The sequence below is a fragment of the Sphaeramia orbicularis genome, chromosome 20, assembly GCF_902148855.1.
Source record: "Sphaeramia orbicularis chromosome 20, fSphaOr1.1, whole genome shotgun sequence".
Taxonomy (NCBI): Eukaryota; Metazoa; Chordata; class Actinopteri; order Kurtiformes; family Apogonidae; genus Sphaeramia; species Sphaeramia orbicularis.
This window is the reverse complement of record NC_043976.1, coordinates 7,848,845-7,866,028: the sequence shown is the minus strand read 5'-3', so window position 1 is coordinate 7,866,028 and position 17,184 is coordinate 7,848,845. Positions and strand designations below refer to the sequence as shown.

The following is a 17,184-nucleotide window of genomic DNA, read 5'->3' as shown; positions in this document are numbered from 1 at the left end:
TTAATCTGACTAAAAATATAAGTTTGGTTCAACCAAAAAATATAAGTTGAAAATACTTATTTTATTAGTTGTTACCAATTGAAACACTTTTTTAAGTTGGTTCAACTAAACTCTTTTTACAGTGTACAACATCCTTATTATCAATAGGCTGTAATTGTTTATTAATGGCCCAGTAGTTGTAGAACATTGTCATGCAAAATAAGGCACTATATTGACCCATAAAGAGCCATACAGTACTAACATATTATACTTCTGTCTCTGTATAAACAAAAAAAACCCACAATCATTGAAGTGTAGTAAATGTTCCAAGAGGTACTGCATCAATTAAGGAACAAAAAAGAAATCCACAGATGTTGAGCACTGAAAGGAAACATGTGGGATAAGATAATCAGGAGGACACAGCAGCACAATACCTCCATCAGGATGGTTTAGTTCATTCATTCACTGCAGTAGGAGAACGTGTGGAGGCTTTGTTACACAAGAACAATATAAAATATATATAAATAAAAAAGCATAAAAGGTTTTTGTTCCTAAAGCTCTGGGTGGGCTGAGATAGACAAGTGCAGTGTGTAGATCTTTCCCAGACTCCACATTTCAGGAAAACACACTGTGGGTCTGAGCTACAGTAGAGGCTGTTTTAGGAGGGCATCAGTGAGACAGGAAAAATCAATACAAAGTACCCATTTAAAAGTGACCCTGTGAGAGCGAATGCATTGAGCACTTTAGGAGATGTTCTAGATGTGAGACATGGAATGAATTGGGATGAGGATGAAAGGGACAGGGTGTGATTAGGAAGAGCTGAGGCACATTATAGACAGAGGAAAGTGAATTACAGTGGAGGGGTAAAGATTTCAACAGAAAAGAGAGTGGATGTGAATGAGACAACAACAGAAACAACAGCAAACAAGTTCACTCCTTGAAAGAAAACAGAAAAATACACTGTGATATACTGCTCCTGTTACCTCAGCCCTGGATGTTCATGAAGATTAACCCTTTAAGTGCCAAAGCTGCAATATTGCAACAAGCAACATAACTGAATGAAACAGACCACAGCTCCAGATAAAGTTGCCAAATCTTATTACCACCTCCCTCCAATAAATGGCGAATATGTGCCCCTTCAATCGTAACACCATTTCAGGGCCTGTTTCTATTCAAAGTGAAGACGAAAATCAAGTTTGAAAGGCATAGTCCTGAGCTGGTTTAGTAAGTAAGTAAGTAAAGGTTTGAAATCTTGAAATCAAAATGGAATATTTTTAGAAAAAAAAAAAACTGCGGCAGCTAAAGGGTTAATACATAGAACAAAAACAAAAAAGAACAAAAGTGTACTCCTGCAAAAAAGTCATATTCTCTATAATGAAGAACCAGCATTAATCATCATCATAGATCCCAAAAACACACCAGTCTTCCTTCAGTTTGCTACTTAGAGTACCTTTTACATCAGCTGTAGCTACTAGTTTGTAGATTGAACTATCAACATACAGAACCTGTGTGCGATTTCTTAATGTATGACTCAAGTTTTTACTTTAGAATTCAAAGTCTTCATCTGTTATTGGGATTCATGTTCGGAGCAGCTGCCAGACAGAGAATCGGTAGCTTGCATAAACTAATTCAGACTTGGCACGCTGAAGAGAGGAAAATGAACCCAGATAGCCTTTTCGTTAGTTCTGATGTGTGCAAATCAGTACAAATTGCTTGCTGGAGCTTTATTTTACGCCCATCATATTTGGCATGCAGATGAGTGATAAGACCCTCAGCTGCTGGAATAACAGAGTGAACACACACAGCGATGCTCTCAGGAGTTCTTTATATAATGTATTTGTTATAAGCTTCATTACGGTATATCTATAAGGCTGTAGTACTGTGTTGTAATGCTGTGGTCATAACAACCACCCCTGTGCCAAACCCTGTCTATTTAATGACTTTTCCCATGACAGCAGCTGGCTTCTGTCAACCCAGCGCTTCCATTAACACACTGGAGCCAACCAGAGAGCCCGCTAATAAATACACTCTCACCATGCGGCTGCATACTGTAACACATACATCATAGTACAGGTCTAACAGTAGCCTTGGGGGCCCCTGGGTTGATGGTTCAGCTGTACGTGGGGAGGCCAGATTGGTGACATGACTGAGAGACATCCAAACATTGTGGTTTGGTGTAATGGGAGGTATAAATAGGCAGGCAGGCAGACTTAACAACTACTGTTTGATGTGGCCAGGAATTTCTGTGTTTAGGGGAGCACTATCACTAGTCTCACAGTCAGATCTACGTTACATGGATGGAGTCTTGGGACACATCAGACCTGCAGCTTTGAGAATCAATATTTCTTTTCAGTTTAAACCAGGGGTGTCAAACATGTGGCCCGGGGACCAAAACCGGCCCAAAGAGTCCAATTCAGCCAATGAGATGAATTTGTGAAATGCACAAATTACACTGAAGATATTAACAACTAATCATTTTAGTTTAGGGGCCAAATAAAGCCCTACTTTTGTCTCAAGTGGGTTGGATTAGTAAAACATTACCATAACAATCTACTAATAATAACTCCACATTTCAAGCTATATTTTTTAAAGTATAATTTGTAAATGCACACATTTTCATCATGTAATTTTACTTTTTTTTTTTTTTTACTGTTATTATTTTATTGGTCTGGCCTGTGTGATATTATATTGGACTGTATGTAGCCCCTGAACTAAAATGAGTATGACATCCCTGGTTTAAAGGAGGTTTTTGATTCCCGAGCAGGGGTGTCACCGGGGATTTTGGGCCCTGTGGAAAAAAAATATCACTTGGGCCCCCCCACTTCAATGCTGCAAACCATTCAAACCCTAAAAATATAACACTGTGCAGGCATGGATCAATATTCTGCTTACAATAAATTCTATGATTTCATGCAATATTTTTTTTTAAATGATAACAGTATTAGGAACCCCCCCCCCCCCCCGCTTCTTGATATACAAATAAAAAATAGTCTGAGTTTTTGAATGGAAGTATATTTACTATCATCAACTATGAGCGCTGGCACCTGGACCATACCATATCTGAAATAAGGAGGGGGGAGGCAGTGGGTGGGGGCTGATGGGATTTTATTATTTTTTACCAAAAAAACCCCCCCAAAACTAACGCAAAAAACAAATATGATGATTAGTGCTATGGGAAGTAAACATTCTTTTATAGTGATAGGTTTCTACTATTTTCTGTCTTTTTTCCCCCTTACAGCAACCCGGTTCCCGAGTGAAAGTTGAACGATCAGATGTTACTTGTGGCTGAAAATGATCATTTATGGTCAGAACATGACAAAAGAAATCTAGAGGTACAACATTTGAAACAATTGTAATGACAAAAACTATTAACATTGAGTAAATTAAGTAAAAACAAACACAGGCATTTTGTAAGTGTTTCAAATTACAGTATAATTAGAATTAATTCTACAGACGAAATAAAAAGGCTTATTGCAATGATTAAATTTAAGGCAGTTGTCATTATGGTTTTATAGCCAAGCTCCCTGTTGGCACCGAAACACTTAAATTCAACGTGTTCCAATATATAATGTCACTTCAAACTTGTTATCGCTTTACTAGTGATGTAAACAGGCCTCCTCTATTGTTCTGGAATCAGGGTAAAATGTATCTGGGTATTTTTGGGTAGTTCCTGGGTAGTGCCGAGCCCATTCCCAATTAGTGTCGAGAGAGAAGTGTTTTTTCTGGTGGAACATGTGCATGTGAGGAAGTGCACTGTGGTATTAAAATGACAAAAGAAAACAGCATGTCAAAATATGTGGCTTTGTATAAACTTGTCATTTTCAGGGTGTAGTTTGCAGCTCAGAAGGTTTGGTTGTTTCAGAAAGCGAAGGAGACTTTTAAAGCCATTATGGACAGATAACAGACAAAAGAGAATGCACTCCTGCCACTGTGTGACTGAAATATACCACCCTGACCCCTGCAGAGGACTTCCAGGGGGGCAGACTATACAATCACTACAGCTCTAAGCACACACACTGTGTCCACGCTACTAAGTTCAGGATCACACTATGTGACTCAGGATTGCTATAACAAAGACATCAGCGTTGACAACAAGCTGTTAATTCAACAGGATACTGAATTACACATATTTCTGTCCTTGGTGTCTCTGCTACCGGCTGTTTGGTAGTCAAAGTCTGCATTTTATCACACCGTGAGTAAACACATTCACTGCAGGAGAGCTGTTATTCAAGCAATTTGTGACAATTACTGTGTCCAGCTGTGTCCCACTCATGTGATATGCATTTCAGACATGTTAAAATGGACATAGATTACTACTGAAACTTTACTAAAACAATCCCCTGGTTGAAGATTTTTCCTTTTCTTTTTTGTTTTTACATAAAAACTGTGAATGTAGTCTTGTGTTGCACTATTTTTAATGATTTGACAACATCTTGGGACAAAGCTATATGGGGAATGAAGATATTATTCAGGTCTTAAGAGCATTCTTTGGACATACACAGCGTGCTCTGAATATGTATCTCAGATGTATTTTTACTGCAGCGTCTTGCCTTTTCAGCTCTGTATATTTTTCACAAAGTAACCAACCAGCAATCTGAGAGGCTGAGGTAGAGACGCTGAGAAGAAAAAGCTGTATTTCTGTTTGGAAAAAGTAACGCACCTACTTTCAGACATTATGAAAGACTTTTTCAGTATGTGGAAATTTCGCATTGTCAGCCTTTTCAAGAAGGTGGTAGAGGCAATGAAAAGGAGAAATGCTGAATAAGTCACTGATTGAAAAATTTGGGAAAAAAATCTCATTTTGATACAAAGGAGCAAAATGAATAAAGCAGCTCTGGGCACTTTTCTGTATTTTGAAGTAATAAACAGCATTCTATTGTGTTATTCATCAGAGTTTGCATGACTGAATTTGAACAGGAATTTTTATGGATCATGTAAAAAGCTGAATAGGAATCATCTTTCCTTGGAATTAAGGGTGAAAATCTCTTACATCAAAGTCATGAGCCAACAGTGTATATAGTTCATTAATTTTGTCATAAGAAAGATGGACTTATATTCCTTCTTTGTCATCTGTCAAACATCAGAACTCCTGAAATCTATCTTTTCAACCTCACTTGAGATCTGGAGGTCTCTCATTAGGTGGCTTAATGTGGGTAATTAGCCATGAAGCTCTGGATCACTTCTGCGTGCCTTAAGTGTTACGTTAGCCTGCTGAGACTCTTATAGATGTATTTTTAAGGTTCAAGGACATTTATCATTGCCTGTGCTTTAACCAAACACCAACATCAAACAGTGTCTTGGACAATTAACTCACGGAGCCTGAGGAGCAGTTGTCCACCTCCCCGACCTCGTAGAGAACCACGTCCTTGATGAACACAGCGATCGCCTTCAGGATAAACGACACGAATAGATGCATGTGGATGTAGTTCCTTGTGCAGTGGAGCTTCCTGGCATGCACAGCGAGAGGCACGAGAATCCGAATTAAGAACAAGATAAAACCAACACACTCTTAAATGAGATAAAACAGGGCCTTCATGCTGATCATCCGATGTCCTCTGAGTTAATAGCTTACAGTGGCAGCAAATCACAGAACAAATTAACTCATAATTAAGTCCCACAGTTCCCTTTGTCACAGTGTAGGAGGATCTACTCTACAGTACAATGAATGTCTTCTGTGGCTAAATAGACACCTCACTGATTTGCAAATGGTTTAACAAAAGCATTCTGAACTTTGCGTTATCATTCAGGGAGAGATGAGCAGTTGTGTCTCGGTTCTGTCTGGTTTGTATGTCACCGGTGCATTTGTTTCCTGGGAGGGAAAATATTTGGCAATTGGAGCAGCACATTCCCAATCACTCAGTGCACCCTAGGGGCTCATTCCGGTTTAATCAAGTTTAATGTGACTTCATCTCAAGCCCAAGAACCTTGTTACCATTTTGTAACAGCTGTTTAAGCCTTAAAGTGTTATCCAAATTTCCTCATCACTGCTGATTGTACCATTTAATTAAATTTAGCTCAGCTGTGAATGTAGTGTAAACCTGATGACTTGTGGCCAATTTAAAGACACTTAAGGCGCTTGGACTGAAATCATAGTCTAGTTTCATGCTGTGGGAGTACAATGAAAGAAAATAAGTGATATAAAGTCCCATGAGGTAAGGTTTTTTTTTCAAAGTTTGTTTGTAGTTGAGAGATCTATTCCCATCACTATCTATACAGCCTTAAATGAATTTTCAAAAGTAAAAAAAAAAGCCTTGTTTACTAGAAAAGGGGCCAATTTTGAGAAGAAAAAATAAGGTTGTGGAATATGTTTTTCATTAAAACAGTAATCTTGTTTTGTCTTGATAAGATATTTATTTTCTCAGGATCCCCACAGTAACTACTATTCCTCATGAGGGCCACACAAAAACAAGCAAAACATTCATATATTATTGACAACAACTGATGGTAAATGAAAAACATAACGTGCTGCGCACTTTTAATACCCCTCAGTCAAATATAGTGTAAGATTCTGTTGAAAGTTACAGCCCTATGATTTACATTAGATTGTGTTTGTATAAATTTGGTGCAGAAATCAATACAGTCTTCAGATAATTTGATTATGTCGTTGAAAGGACATGTTGTCATTTGACCTTGAAAAAGTAGGTCAAGGTCACCTATTTTCAATAGACTTCTGCCTCATGCCAAGATACATCCATAGTATAGGTTTGGTGCAGATATCTCATTGCATTCCTCAGATTATTTGATTGCATTGTTGAATGGATGGACAGACAGACAGACAGACAGACAGACAAACAGACAACAAAACAGTTATGGCCTGAAGTTGGCCGAAGGGTAAAAACCTAGTGCAATATTTAGTTCATACACCAATTAACATCACTAAAGCATAACATTATGCCTCATAGCATGACTGCCTGAGTAGTATTTGCACCAAATTGTGAAATCTGCATAACTTTACTCTCCTAACACTGCTGCTTCATTTTATGCAGATATCACAATTTGGAAAAAAAAAAAAAAAAGGAAAGACTTAGGCAATGATGCTTTGAGGCTAACAAAATGACACATCAATAACCAATAATTATACAGTATAATGACATAAAAGTGAACTATCTAGTTGATTCACAATTTAGTATAAAAAACAGCTACCTTATTAAAGTATGCAATTTATCACTAATCACCTGGTACAGTGATACTAGTTTACAGTGTTTGCTCAATAAATCACTTTTCTATCATAAGCATACGTATCCTAAACTGTTGTTTTTTCCCCAATAAATTAAAATATATAAGGGTATGGGTAAGTACGGGCCTTTACCCTACAGTTTACTTTAAAACATTTGTAACATTCCATTAAGCAGATCCTGAATCATAACTGTGTCATCCTGTCAATTATCCTGGATCTGTAGAATGCAATGATACACTTGATAATATATCCCTAACAGAGCTCAGAAGAACTTCAAGACTACAACTGATCAGCATCCAATGGGTCATGTAAGTTGTTGTGGTTTATCAATGGAGGATTGTGGGTAATATAATAATATTGTGGTATTATAAAATAAATAGTGTGTAGAATAATACATTTCTGACTCTTTACTGCTAAAAAAAAATATCAAAACTAATGCAAAGAAATAAATGTGGATTAGTACCTCAGGAAGCAAGCATTCTTTTATGGTGATAAGTTAACATTAAAAAAAAAAAAAAAATTACTAATAATTGAATTATCTGCAATTTCTAGGGCCCCTGTCAGTTATGGGCCCTTCAGTTCAAATCATCATCATCATCATCATCATCATCATCATCATCATCACAATCAGCTTAATTTTTGTTCCTGAGGACATTAGTCAAGATGAAATAAAACTAAGGATTGTATAATGTCTGTTAAAAAACATGAGCACTTCCTAAAGGAGATGGCTTTACTCTGACATTCCAAGTAATACTCTGATAAAACATGCAATATTTTGAATAGAAGTCCAACAGAAGATGATACTTTCCTTTATTCAAATTGTGACACTTTCACAACTTCTCAATTTAAGAATATTGGTTGTGCTTTAAATAACTGTTTTCTTCACTTATAAAACTACATATTTGTTTTTTTGTTTTGTTTTTTTTTTTTGTTCTACTTCTTAGTTGAGTTTTTCAGTGGTTGACTTTAACAAATCTAGCTCTGTAACATTTACAGATTTTTAGTACAAGAAAGTTTGGTTATATTTATGGCATCTCCCTAGGCCGGCATGTACAAGTATTGTTTCCTGTTAAAATATAAAGCACTCTTGAGATGTAGGTGCAAATGCAGTGCCCCTGAAAGCTCATAATTTTGTGCTATGATCTGTAGTATTTCTTCCACAGACTCTGCTCATCCCACTAGTATTCCATGATGAAAGCCCCTGAGCTGTTCTCACCACCCACAGCCTTGTCATTATCCTCCTTCTGGCTTAAAATGGCAGGTTGCTGTGATTTCACACTTTTATGCTTTTTGATGAATCCTGACCTGGGCTGGCCTTGTGACATTGGTGGCATGCGAGCAATCAAAATTCTCAAAGCGCTGAATGGCTGGGGGATAAAAATGCAGTACTGACAGATGAAGGCAAATACTTAAAAATATAGTCGTATATATGAATGATATATATGGAAAAAGTAATAGATGCTTTACTTTTACTCATGATGATAAAATGAACACAAAGTAGAGCAGTTTTTATAACAGGGTATTTTTGCAGGACAGCAGATATCAAGATGAAGACAGCATAATCTAAATATATACCTGTTTTATGCAATCTAAATACGAACTTGTGAGACAGGAAACATTAGCCTCTATAATCCCATCATACTTCAGATGTGGAATTTCCAAACCCTTCCATTAACCCTTTCATGCATGAATTATGAGAACCTTAATCAGGATTTTTTTCCCCCCTGTTTTTATTCCTCTTTAGTTATGCAAAACAATGTGATTGAAAATTTTCTTATGAACCTATTTTTCATGGAGTGTCAAAAATGTCAGCTCAGCTGGACCCCATGTGTTTAATATTTGAAGCAAAGAAAAATGTATTTACTGATATATTGTGTGAAAACTATAAATAAAAACACTTCTAATGCTGCTAATCTGATGTTTTCTCACATTTTAACATACTATAATACTAGTTATTACTCACTCCATGGAGACAATATGCAAAAAAAAAAAAACAACCTTTTGTTAATGACAGTCTAATAACAATAACAAACAACTGATTTACACTCAAACATGTTACTGCAGGTCAGGTTTATCAAGAACAACAAAGTTACAGTAATGGTATGAATTGCAGTGTATGAGATGATGCATGAGCGTCCACTCTGTTGGCTGATATGGAACTAAAACAACAATGAATATATCCTCCTGAGACCCAGTAAGTAAACATTTCGTCATTTTACATTAAATAATTGCCTTAATTGGAAACAGCATGATGCAACAGTTTTTTCAGATGCATTTTTACATATAATGTCCTTTTCAGTGGGCATTTATATATTTTTTAAGTATAGATGTGAAACTCTTGTCCACTACAGAAGACAAAGATGCATCGCTGAGTCTCAAGAGGATATAAGAGAACATCTTTGAATAGCTGTCCACTGTAGTGACCACTACGCATGAAAGGGTTAATGTGCCATCAAAAGCCCAACAGTGAAAAAAGCTGAAGTTGTTTTTTTTTTTTTTTTTTTTTTTTTTTTACATCTGACAGCTCAACTCTGAAAGACAAGAAGAAAGACAAATACTCTCTGTCTGCGTTTCTTCTTGTCTTTCATAGTCACACATAAGCCCTCTATTTTTGCTCTAGTGCAGTCATACGCTGATTAGAGATTATCAAATCTGTGAAAAGTGTTTGAAGTGACAGGGAATGTTGCTTATATTATATCCCCCAGCAGGAATAATCACATTTCAGTGTGCTTTAAGATTAAATACTTTCGTAAATCTATCCATTGATCTTTTGTTTAAACTACTGGGCACATGAGGGTATTCTGAGATATATAAGTCTTTCAGGACATGCAGTAGCAAAATGACACTATCCTTTCTCTACTTAAGTTGTCATGCTGTTGATGGCAAAACAAATGGCCCCTGCTATTAAATGTTCCATGTTAATGAGACTTTTGTCAACAGTACCTGAAGATGCAGAGGATCACAATAGCCGTGGTCAGAGAGATGAGGGAAACACTGTGGCCGATGGTGTAGCCAATCTTCACTTGCCAAAAAAACTTTCCCTGTGGACAAAAAAGCAGCATCAGCGGAGTTAACCCTATAACATCACATGTGTCTGATACATGAGTTTTGAAGCCCTCTACATGATCAGTGTGATATTTTTTATCTTGAAAAACCTGATGTATGCAATTAGATACATGCAATACACAGATAATCCACCAGGGGGAGGAATTTATTCACCAGAGACCTTTCCAGTGACACTATAAGATTGTCATTAATAAGGAAGGACAGAACTTTGCCAATTTTGAAAAGGATTTACCAATTTGTTAGACATGTTTGTGTTATGTTTTTGTTTGTTCAAAAATTAAATTTGAGCATTGAGACCCAACATATCAAATATGATACAAAATTGAAACTCATACATGGAAATTGATATTTGAAAAAAAACTTTTTGGGTTGTTCAGAAGGACCAATAAAGGCCCAAGTTTTGAAGAACTGGAATTTTCTGTCAGTGATTTAATGGTTCAGGGTTTACAGGGTTAATGAGATAAGGCGAGCTTTTTCTGTAATAATATTGTTGCATATTTGTACTCATGAACATGCAATCTGTACTAAAGAGCCACAAAAGCATCATTTGGAAAAGGTTGAAAGCAACGTCAGAGATACCAAAAGCACCTCATAGTTCTTAATCCTCATGAAATGTGATAAATCTGATTAAAAATCCAACAGCAAAGACCAGCTGGTTTCTCTGGCATCGCGCCTAAAAACATACTGCAGCGCTGGACAAAATGTAGACCAACATTTATTTGTTTTTAGGGAAGATTTCCTGAATCATAAGCTTATGTCTTTCCTTTGGATAATTAAAATAAAATAAACCTTGATCTCCTGACATGCTTGGAGCTAAGCGCTGACCTCTGCAGCCTGCTGGATATTTAGACCATGTGACCCTTTCAGAGTACCCAGTGTTACTGCCATGGCACTGTAATGTTTTGTGCTTGATGAAAATGAGATAAAAGCTCTTCATCCTGTGTCAGTGGCAGGTATCAAGAATGCAAAGGGACAGACATTGAATTCCTTTTAGAGTACTTGGGCAGCCAGGTCCCATCTGATTCCTACGTGGAATACTAATGAGGCCGCCTGCGACTCAGAACAGAATGCCACCAAAAAAGCTTTTACCACTCCGTAGAACACATTTATTCTTCAAACCAGCACAACATTAGTCAGCAGGATGTGCTCCTACACTAAATGAAGTCAGAATTTCACATATTCATACCCTCTTAACCCTAAAGGCAACCTTGCTGTTGATGCCTGATAATACACAGAGAAATGACTTACCTGACCTGATCTGCTTGTGTCAGTGAAAACCAGACACATTTTGCTCCATATGCAGATATTTTCCTTTTTCAGTCCCAATTTTTCATAATTGCTGCAGGACTTTTGAGTGATTTTGAGCCAGAAGGTCCTGAGTTTGAACCTTCTCCACGCCCAGTTTCCTCCCACCATCCAAAGACATGCAGCTTAACCCTTAAAGACCTACAACTATTTTGTTGGCTCTTCCAAAAAAATGTTTTTTTCTACATCTAACCTTTCTAAAGTGATTTACCATATTTATCCAAATATTAACCTTTGAATTTTCTACATTTGTGCATTTTCCAATGGAAGCAGTTGTTTTCTTATATTTAAGTTACTGACTATGTCAACCCGTAAAGACCCAAACATCCACCATCAACCAAAACCATCTACTGATCTAATATGTTTAATACCTGCTGATCCACTAATCCTGTCAATGCATGCAAAAAAATTGGTGTTAAATGCAGTTTGTCATCTTTCCATGGTCATCAGATGTGACCCATTTGGATGTTCAGAGGCTCCGTAGTGAACATGGAAACACTGTCATCTTCTGCATCATTGATTCACCAGTAAAACCCATGCAGTTGGATCAATGACAGTGGATGGAGACACTTGTTTTTATGTTCAGTAATTGATAACTTTGCTGAAGAGCTTGCTGAGCTTTTATGAGCATCTACATAATCAGTAAATTAGACAGGAAAATACCTGGTTTCACTAAAAAATGCAAAATACAGAGGATAATATTATAATAAATGGTGATAAATCACTTACCAAAGTTAAATGGAGAGAAAAAAAAATCATTGGGAACTGCCACAAAAATAGCAGTGGGTCTTTATGGGTGAATGTTCATAAATGCTCAGGAAAAGTGACTTTTATCATTAACTGAATACAAAAACAAGTATCTACATCCATATTTGTCAAACTACATGGGTCTTATTTCTGAGTCAGTGTCATCAGTGAGTCTTAATGGGTGCTATCTGATGCCAGCGAAAGGCTGAGAAACTGTATTTTACCTAATTATTCAAATGTATCAATAGGATTAGTGGTTAAGCAGTTATTAAACATTTTAGATCTGTTGATGCTTTTGGTGGCCGGCAGCAGTTTAGGTCTTTGAGGGTTTAATTGGTGATTTGGTCAATCTAAAATTGCCTGTAGGTGTAAATATGTGAGTGAATGGTTGTTTATCTCTTTCATGTCAGCCCTGTGATAAATAGGCGATATGTTCAGGGTGCATCTGGTTAAAAAAATAGATGGATGAATAATATATTGTGATGCCAGAATTACATAAAGTTGAAGATATCAACTATGGGAGGTTACTCAGTCACACACTTTGGTTTACAGTGTTATGTTCTCATCTAAAATAAGCAAGAAAATTGAGAAGTTTAGTATCAAAGTCAGCAAACGTAGAAGGTGAAGAAGAAGAAGAAGGAGAAGAAGAAGAAGAAGAAGAAGAAGAAAAAGAAGAAGGCATTTATTTTAATGGTGCCTTTCATGACACCCAAGGTCATATTACATAAAATAAAACAAGTAATAAAACATGGAAGAAGCAACCAAGTGGAAATAAATCTAATAAAATCTGGAATAAAATGTTTGGCTCTGTATTGAGTTCTTTGGTGTAATAAGATACAAATAGTTTCTAAATGTACTCCTCAATTGTACATTCAATTGTTTTGCTTGGTAATATTCAATGAAAAGACAAAGAGGAGGTCTTGAATGAACACAATATCTGTGAGATAGACAACCAATACAGCTTGACCGACACAACACCTCCCCACAGAGAGAATAAAACACGTTCTCATTCAATTCTTCCTGTTCACTGGCTCTAAAGATAGTTTCCAACTGTGCTGCTCAGTACACTCAAAACACCGCTGTGTTTATATCGTGGAGCCTGTTACAGGCTGCTGAGGTTTACTCACATCATCATTGGTGCTGTTCAGATTGTATCCACAGTTCATTGCGATGTCAATAGGATGCATTTCAGTCCAGCCATCTGCCGTGCAGGTTTTGGAGAGGTTACCTGGAGATGAAGAGGACAAAGAAGTTACTCGCCCGGTCAAGAGATTTCAATTTTATCTGCTCGGAAAGTTAGTTTAATTTGTCGATGGTTCAGTTTCCCAATGCATAAAAGTACCTGTATCGACCAAATGAAAACATAAGGATCAAGTCACTGTAAATAAACCCCAGTTTCCACAAACTGCCTCGTTGGTCCACTTGGTTGTTAAAGCTACTGACATTCTTATGTTTTTCTCAACACTCATCAAGCCACCAATAACAATTACCATGATCCATTCAAGTACATAATACAAATATTTACAAACACATAACATGAGTTAACACTTTTTATTGTTTGTTTCAATCCTCAAGATACAAATACTGTATATATTTCCAAAATCACTATTGCAGCATTGCCTGAATTGACTGATACGACAGTCCTTCATAGTGCTGATGGATAATGACCCAAAACATACAATAAAAGCGACCCAAGAGTTTTGGAAGGTAAAGAAATGGGATGTTCTTCAGTGGCTGAGTCAGTCACCTGATCTCAAACCAAAAGTGCAGCTTTTCAGGTATTGAAGACGAAACAGAGGGCAGAAGGACCCACAAACTGAAAGGCAACTGAAGGTGGCTGTAGTAAAAGCCTGTTAAAGCATCTCCAGGAAACTCAGTGATTGTTGATGTCCATGGCTAACAGACTTTTGACGGTCAGTGAATGCAAAGGATTTTCATTCTAGTATAAAAAATAATTCTTATATTTCTTATGAATTTAGTTTGAGCATTACTTCTGAGCTGCTGAAAATGGATGGACATTGTTTCAAATGGTTGTAGTTTTGTTACAGTTAATGCAATATTTTTGTTAAACTGAATTAAACCTCAAGGTCTACACTTCAAGCACATCATGATGGGTTTATTTCTAATCCACTGTGGTGGTGTACACACTGACAGTATAAAATTATGCCACTGTTCAAATATACAGTACACAAACCTGGCTGAAAAAGGTGGAACTTCAAAAACTTCATAGAAAATGAATAATCTACAAGCTAAATGATAAAATTGGTCACAAAAATTTTGTTACTGAAAAGCTTGCTTGCCTGACTGAGCTACAAGTTATTATCAAAGTAATCTGCAACTGATGGGAGTCAGTTTGTGTAATTTCTTTTTCTGATTACAAATTCTTAATACCAGGTAGGCTAATATCAGGCTTCTTAATATTGTATATTTCATGGTTTCTGATGCCAGTAAACAAAAATATATATTTGGGCTTGAACAAAACATGGAGGACATTGTATTTTTCACTATTTTCTGACATTTTACAGACCAAACAACTAATTAATAAAACAATTTTTTTATCCTTATTCTTATTATTCTTAATAATAATAAGAAGAAGAAGAAGAAGAAGAAGAAGAATCCTATGAATTACGCACACTTTAAATTATCATTAGTTGCATCCTGACCGACTGACCACCACTTTCCTCTGCAGGTGTAGTGCTAAAACATGTACTGGTACTTATAGTAATTGCAGCTGAACCATAATGTAAAAGGAGCACTGAAACAGCCTTTACTGAAACAGGTATTTCCTGTTTTTGGTTTATTCATCAAGTCTCTTCATGTTTTATTCATCTACAGGTAAAAAAAAAAAAAAGAAGCTTAGCCCATTACGCCCTCAACCACAGAGTGAAATTAGTGCATTAGAGCAGCCAGTTATGACATATGCTTATTTGTACACGGATTTAATATGCAGTGAAGACATTTGTATCAGTTTATTTGTGGTACAGTCAAAGATACACGTGTGTGTATGTATGTATGTATGTGTGTGTGTGTGTGTGTATATATATATATATATATATATATATACATATATATATATATATATATATATATAGTGTATATGTATATATATATATATATATATGTCACTGCTGCTGATTTAATTCAGCACCATTGTGCCTTATCCTCAGTCTCCAGCCTTTCCTGTTTAAGAAGTAACCAAACACACTTATATGGATGTGTAGGTCTGCTACACACACTGAACATCACTTTCAATATCCTCCTGTCACCCAAGGAAGTTTTCTGAGGTTTAAGGAGAGGCTGTCGTAGGAGAGCGTGGGCTGAATCCTCCAGAGGATTCTAAATGAAAACATTGACTAAAGTAGATGTGAAGTTGTCCTAAGCCCATGGATTCAGTATTCATTTGCAGCCTGAGTGATAAGCCAGCGGTCCTTTGCAAAGCGAAGAGGAGAAGGAAAGGGAAGGACAAAACACCTGAAAGCAAAGAATCCTCTGCTGAACTCAAGGTCATTTCAAAATGCTTTAACAGATTTTTAATACTTTATGTGCCTGTGTAAATTCAGCGCAGACCTTGGATTTTTCCAAGACAAAATGAAGGTGTTGTGTTTTATTCTTGTATTGAGTAGATATAACTGGCATATGCAGTGCATTTTGTCCTGTCGTGTCTTAGGCTACATCCAACACTTGTGATTTTTTTCTTCTGCAGATTCTAAAAGTTTCACGTCCATACACGTATCGTTTCAAGAAATATCAGCATCCAGATGGAAACAAGAAAACTGGGTTAAAACGGTGTAATACATATGCCACACCTATATGTGACGCTGTACACAAACACAGAAAGAGCCACAGGATACACTAAAATCACAGAAGACTGCAGGGTCCAGGTCACCCTTCTAGCAGGACACCATGGTGGATTTAAAAGTATTTGATGCGTATATGTTTATGCATCGCTGCTGGTTGTTGAGTTGATACAGCATTACCAGGTTTTGTTGTAGTAGTGCTAATAAACTTAGCAGTGCCTGCAGCACAAACACAACGCTGTAATCCGCCATTGTTGTTGTTGTTGTTACCGGATGATATGTCCAGGGTTTTCTTGTTCTGATCATGTGGTGTGGTGTATTGTTTCCAAAAAGTGGCATCTTGCCTATACTTGACATGTTATTTATGGTCATTATCTCTGGTTAATGAATTAATGAATTCCTTTTCTAACAAATTAATTAATTTGTTATCTTGAGATAACAAAGATTGTTTTCTCGTGATAACGAAATACATTAATTTGTTACGTCATGATAACAAAGTTCATTTTCTCGTAGTTACTGTAACTTACTGATAAGTTGTTGAATGTGTGTTCTACTCTGTACAACACAACAGTGGCAGCTCTTGAAGGCTGTGATGTGGAGGATGTGATACCTGCTCGCATCTGAGTTCTGTGGTTCTCTATTATGAAAATAACAAAATAAATGAATTTGCTATCACAAGAAAACAATCTTTGTTATCTTGAGATAAATTAATTAATTTGTTATCACGAGCTAATGACTATAAAATACTAAGTAAATCCACAGGTGTGCTCAGCTTCCATAGGCAACACGAGGGTGGCGTTGTGAGGTTTTTCCAATCTGGGACCTGTTCTCAAAAAACACTGTTTCAGGGCACTGACAACTGTCATGTGAACAAAAGGCCGAAACCATAGTAAACTTTTGTGGACTGACATAATTTTGGTGTAGTGTGGACAGGCTCATAGATGAAAATACTATGGTTTCTAAAAGATAGTTTTTGCCTTGTCTATATCATATAGAAATTACATGAAATGGTTTATTTTTCAACATAAGTATGGAAATCAGTCCAATAAAATGTCTGGTAAAGTCACAAAAACCAAAACCAGACTTGATAGGTAAGTGGCCAAGTTTTGACAA

General features: G+C 36.6%; 1 protein-coding gene across 1 annotated transcript in view; it reads right to left on the bottom strand.

Annotated features, from left to right (window-relative positions):
* Window positions 1–17,184, bottom strand: part of vipr1b (vasoactive intestinal peptide receptor 1b) — a 67,499-nt gene that overhangs the window by 20,437 nt on the left and 29,878 nt on the right. The window contains exons 4-6 of the mRNA XM_030123788.1: window positions 13,402–13,502; window positions 10,100–10,197; window positions 5,294–5,426 (exon numbers count right to left, since the gene is read on the bottom strand). Coding sequence (XP_029979648.1) covers window positions 5,294–5,426; window positions 10,100–10,197; window positions 13,402–13,502 — 332 coding nt within the window. The remainder of the gene's footprint in view (window positions 1–5,293; window positions 5,427–10,099; window positions 10,198–13,401; window positions 13,503–17,184) is intronic.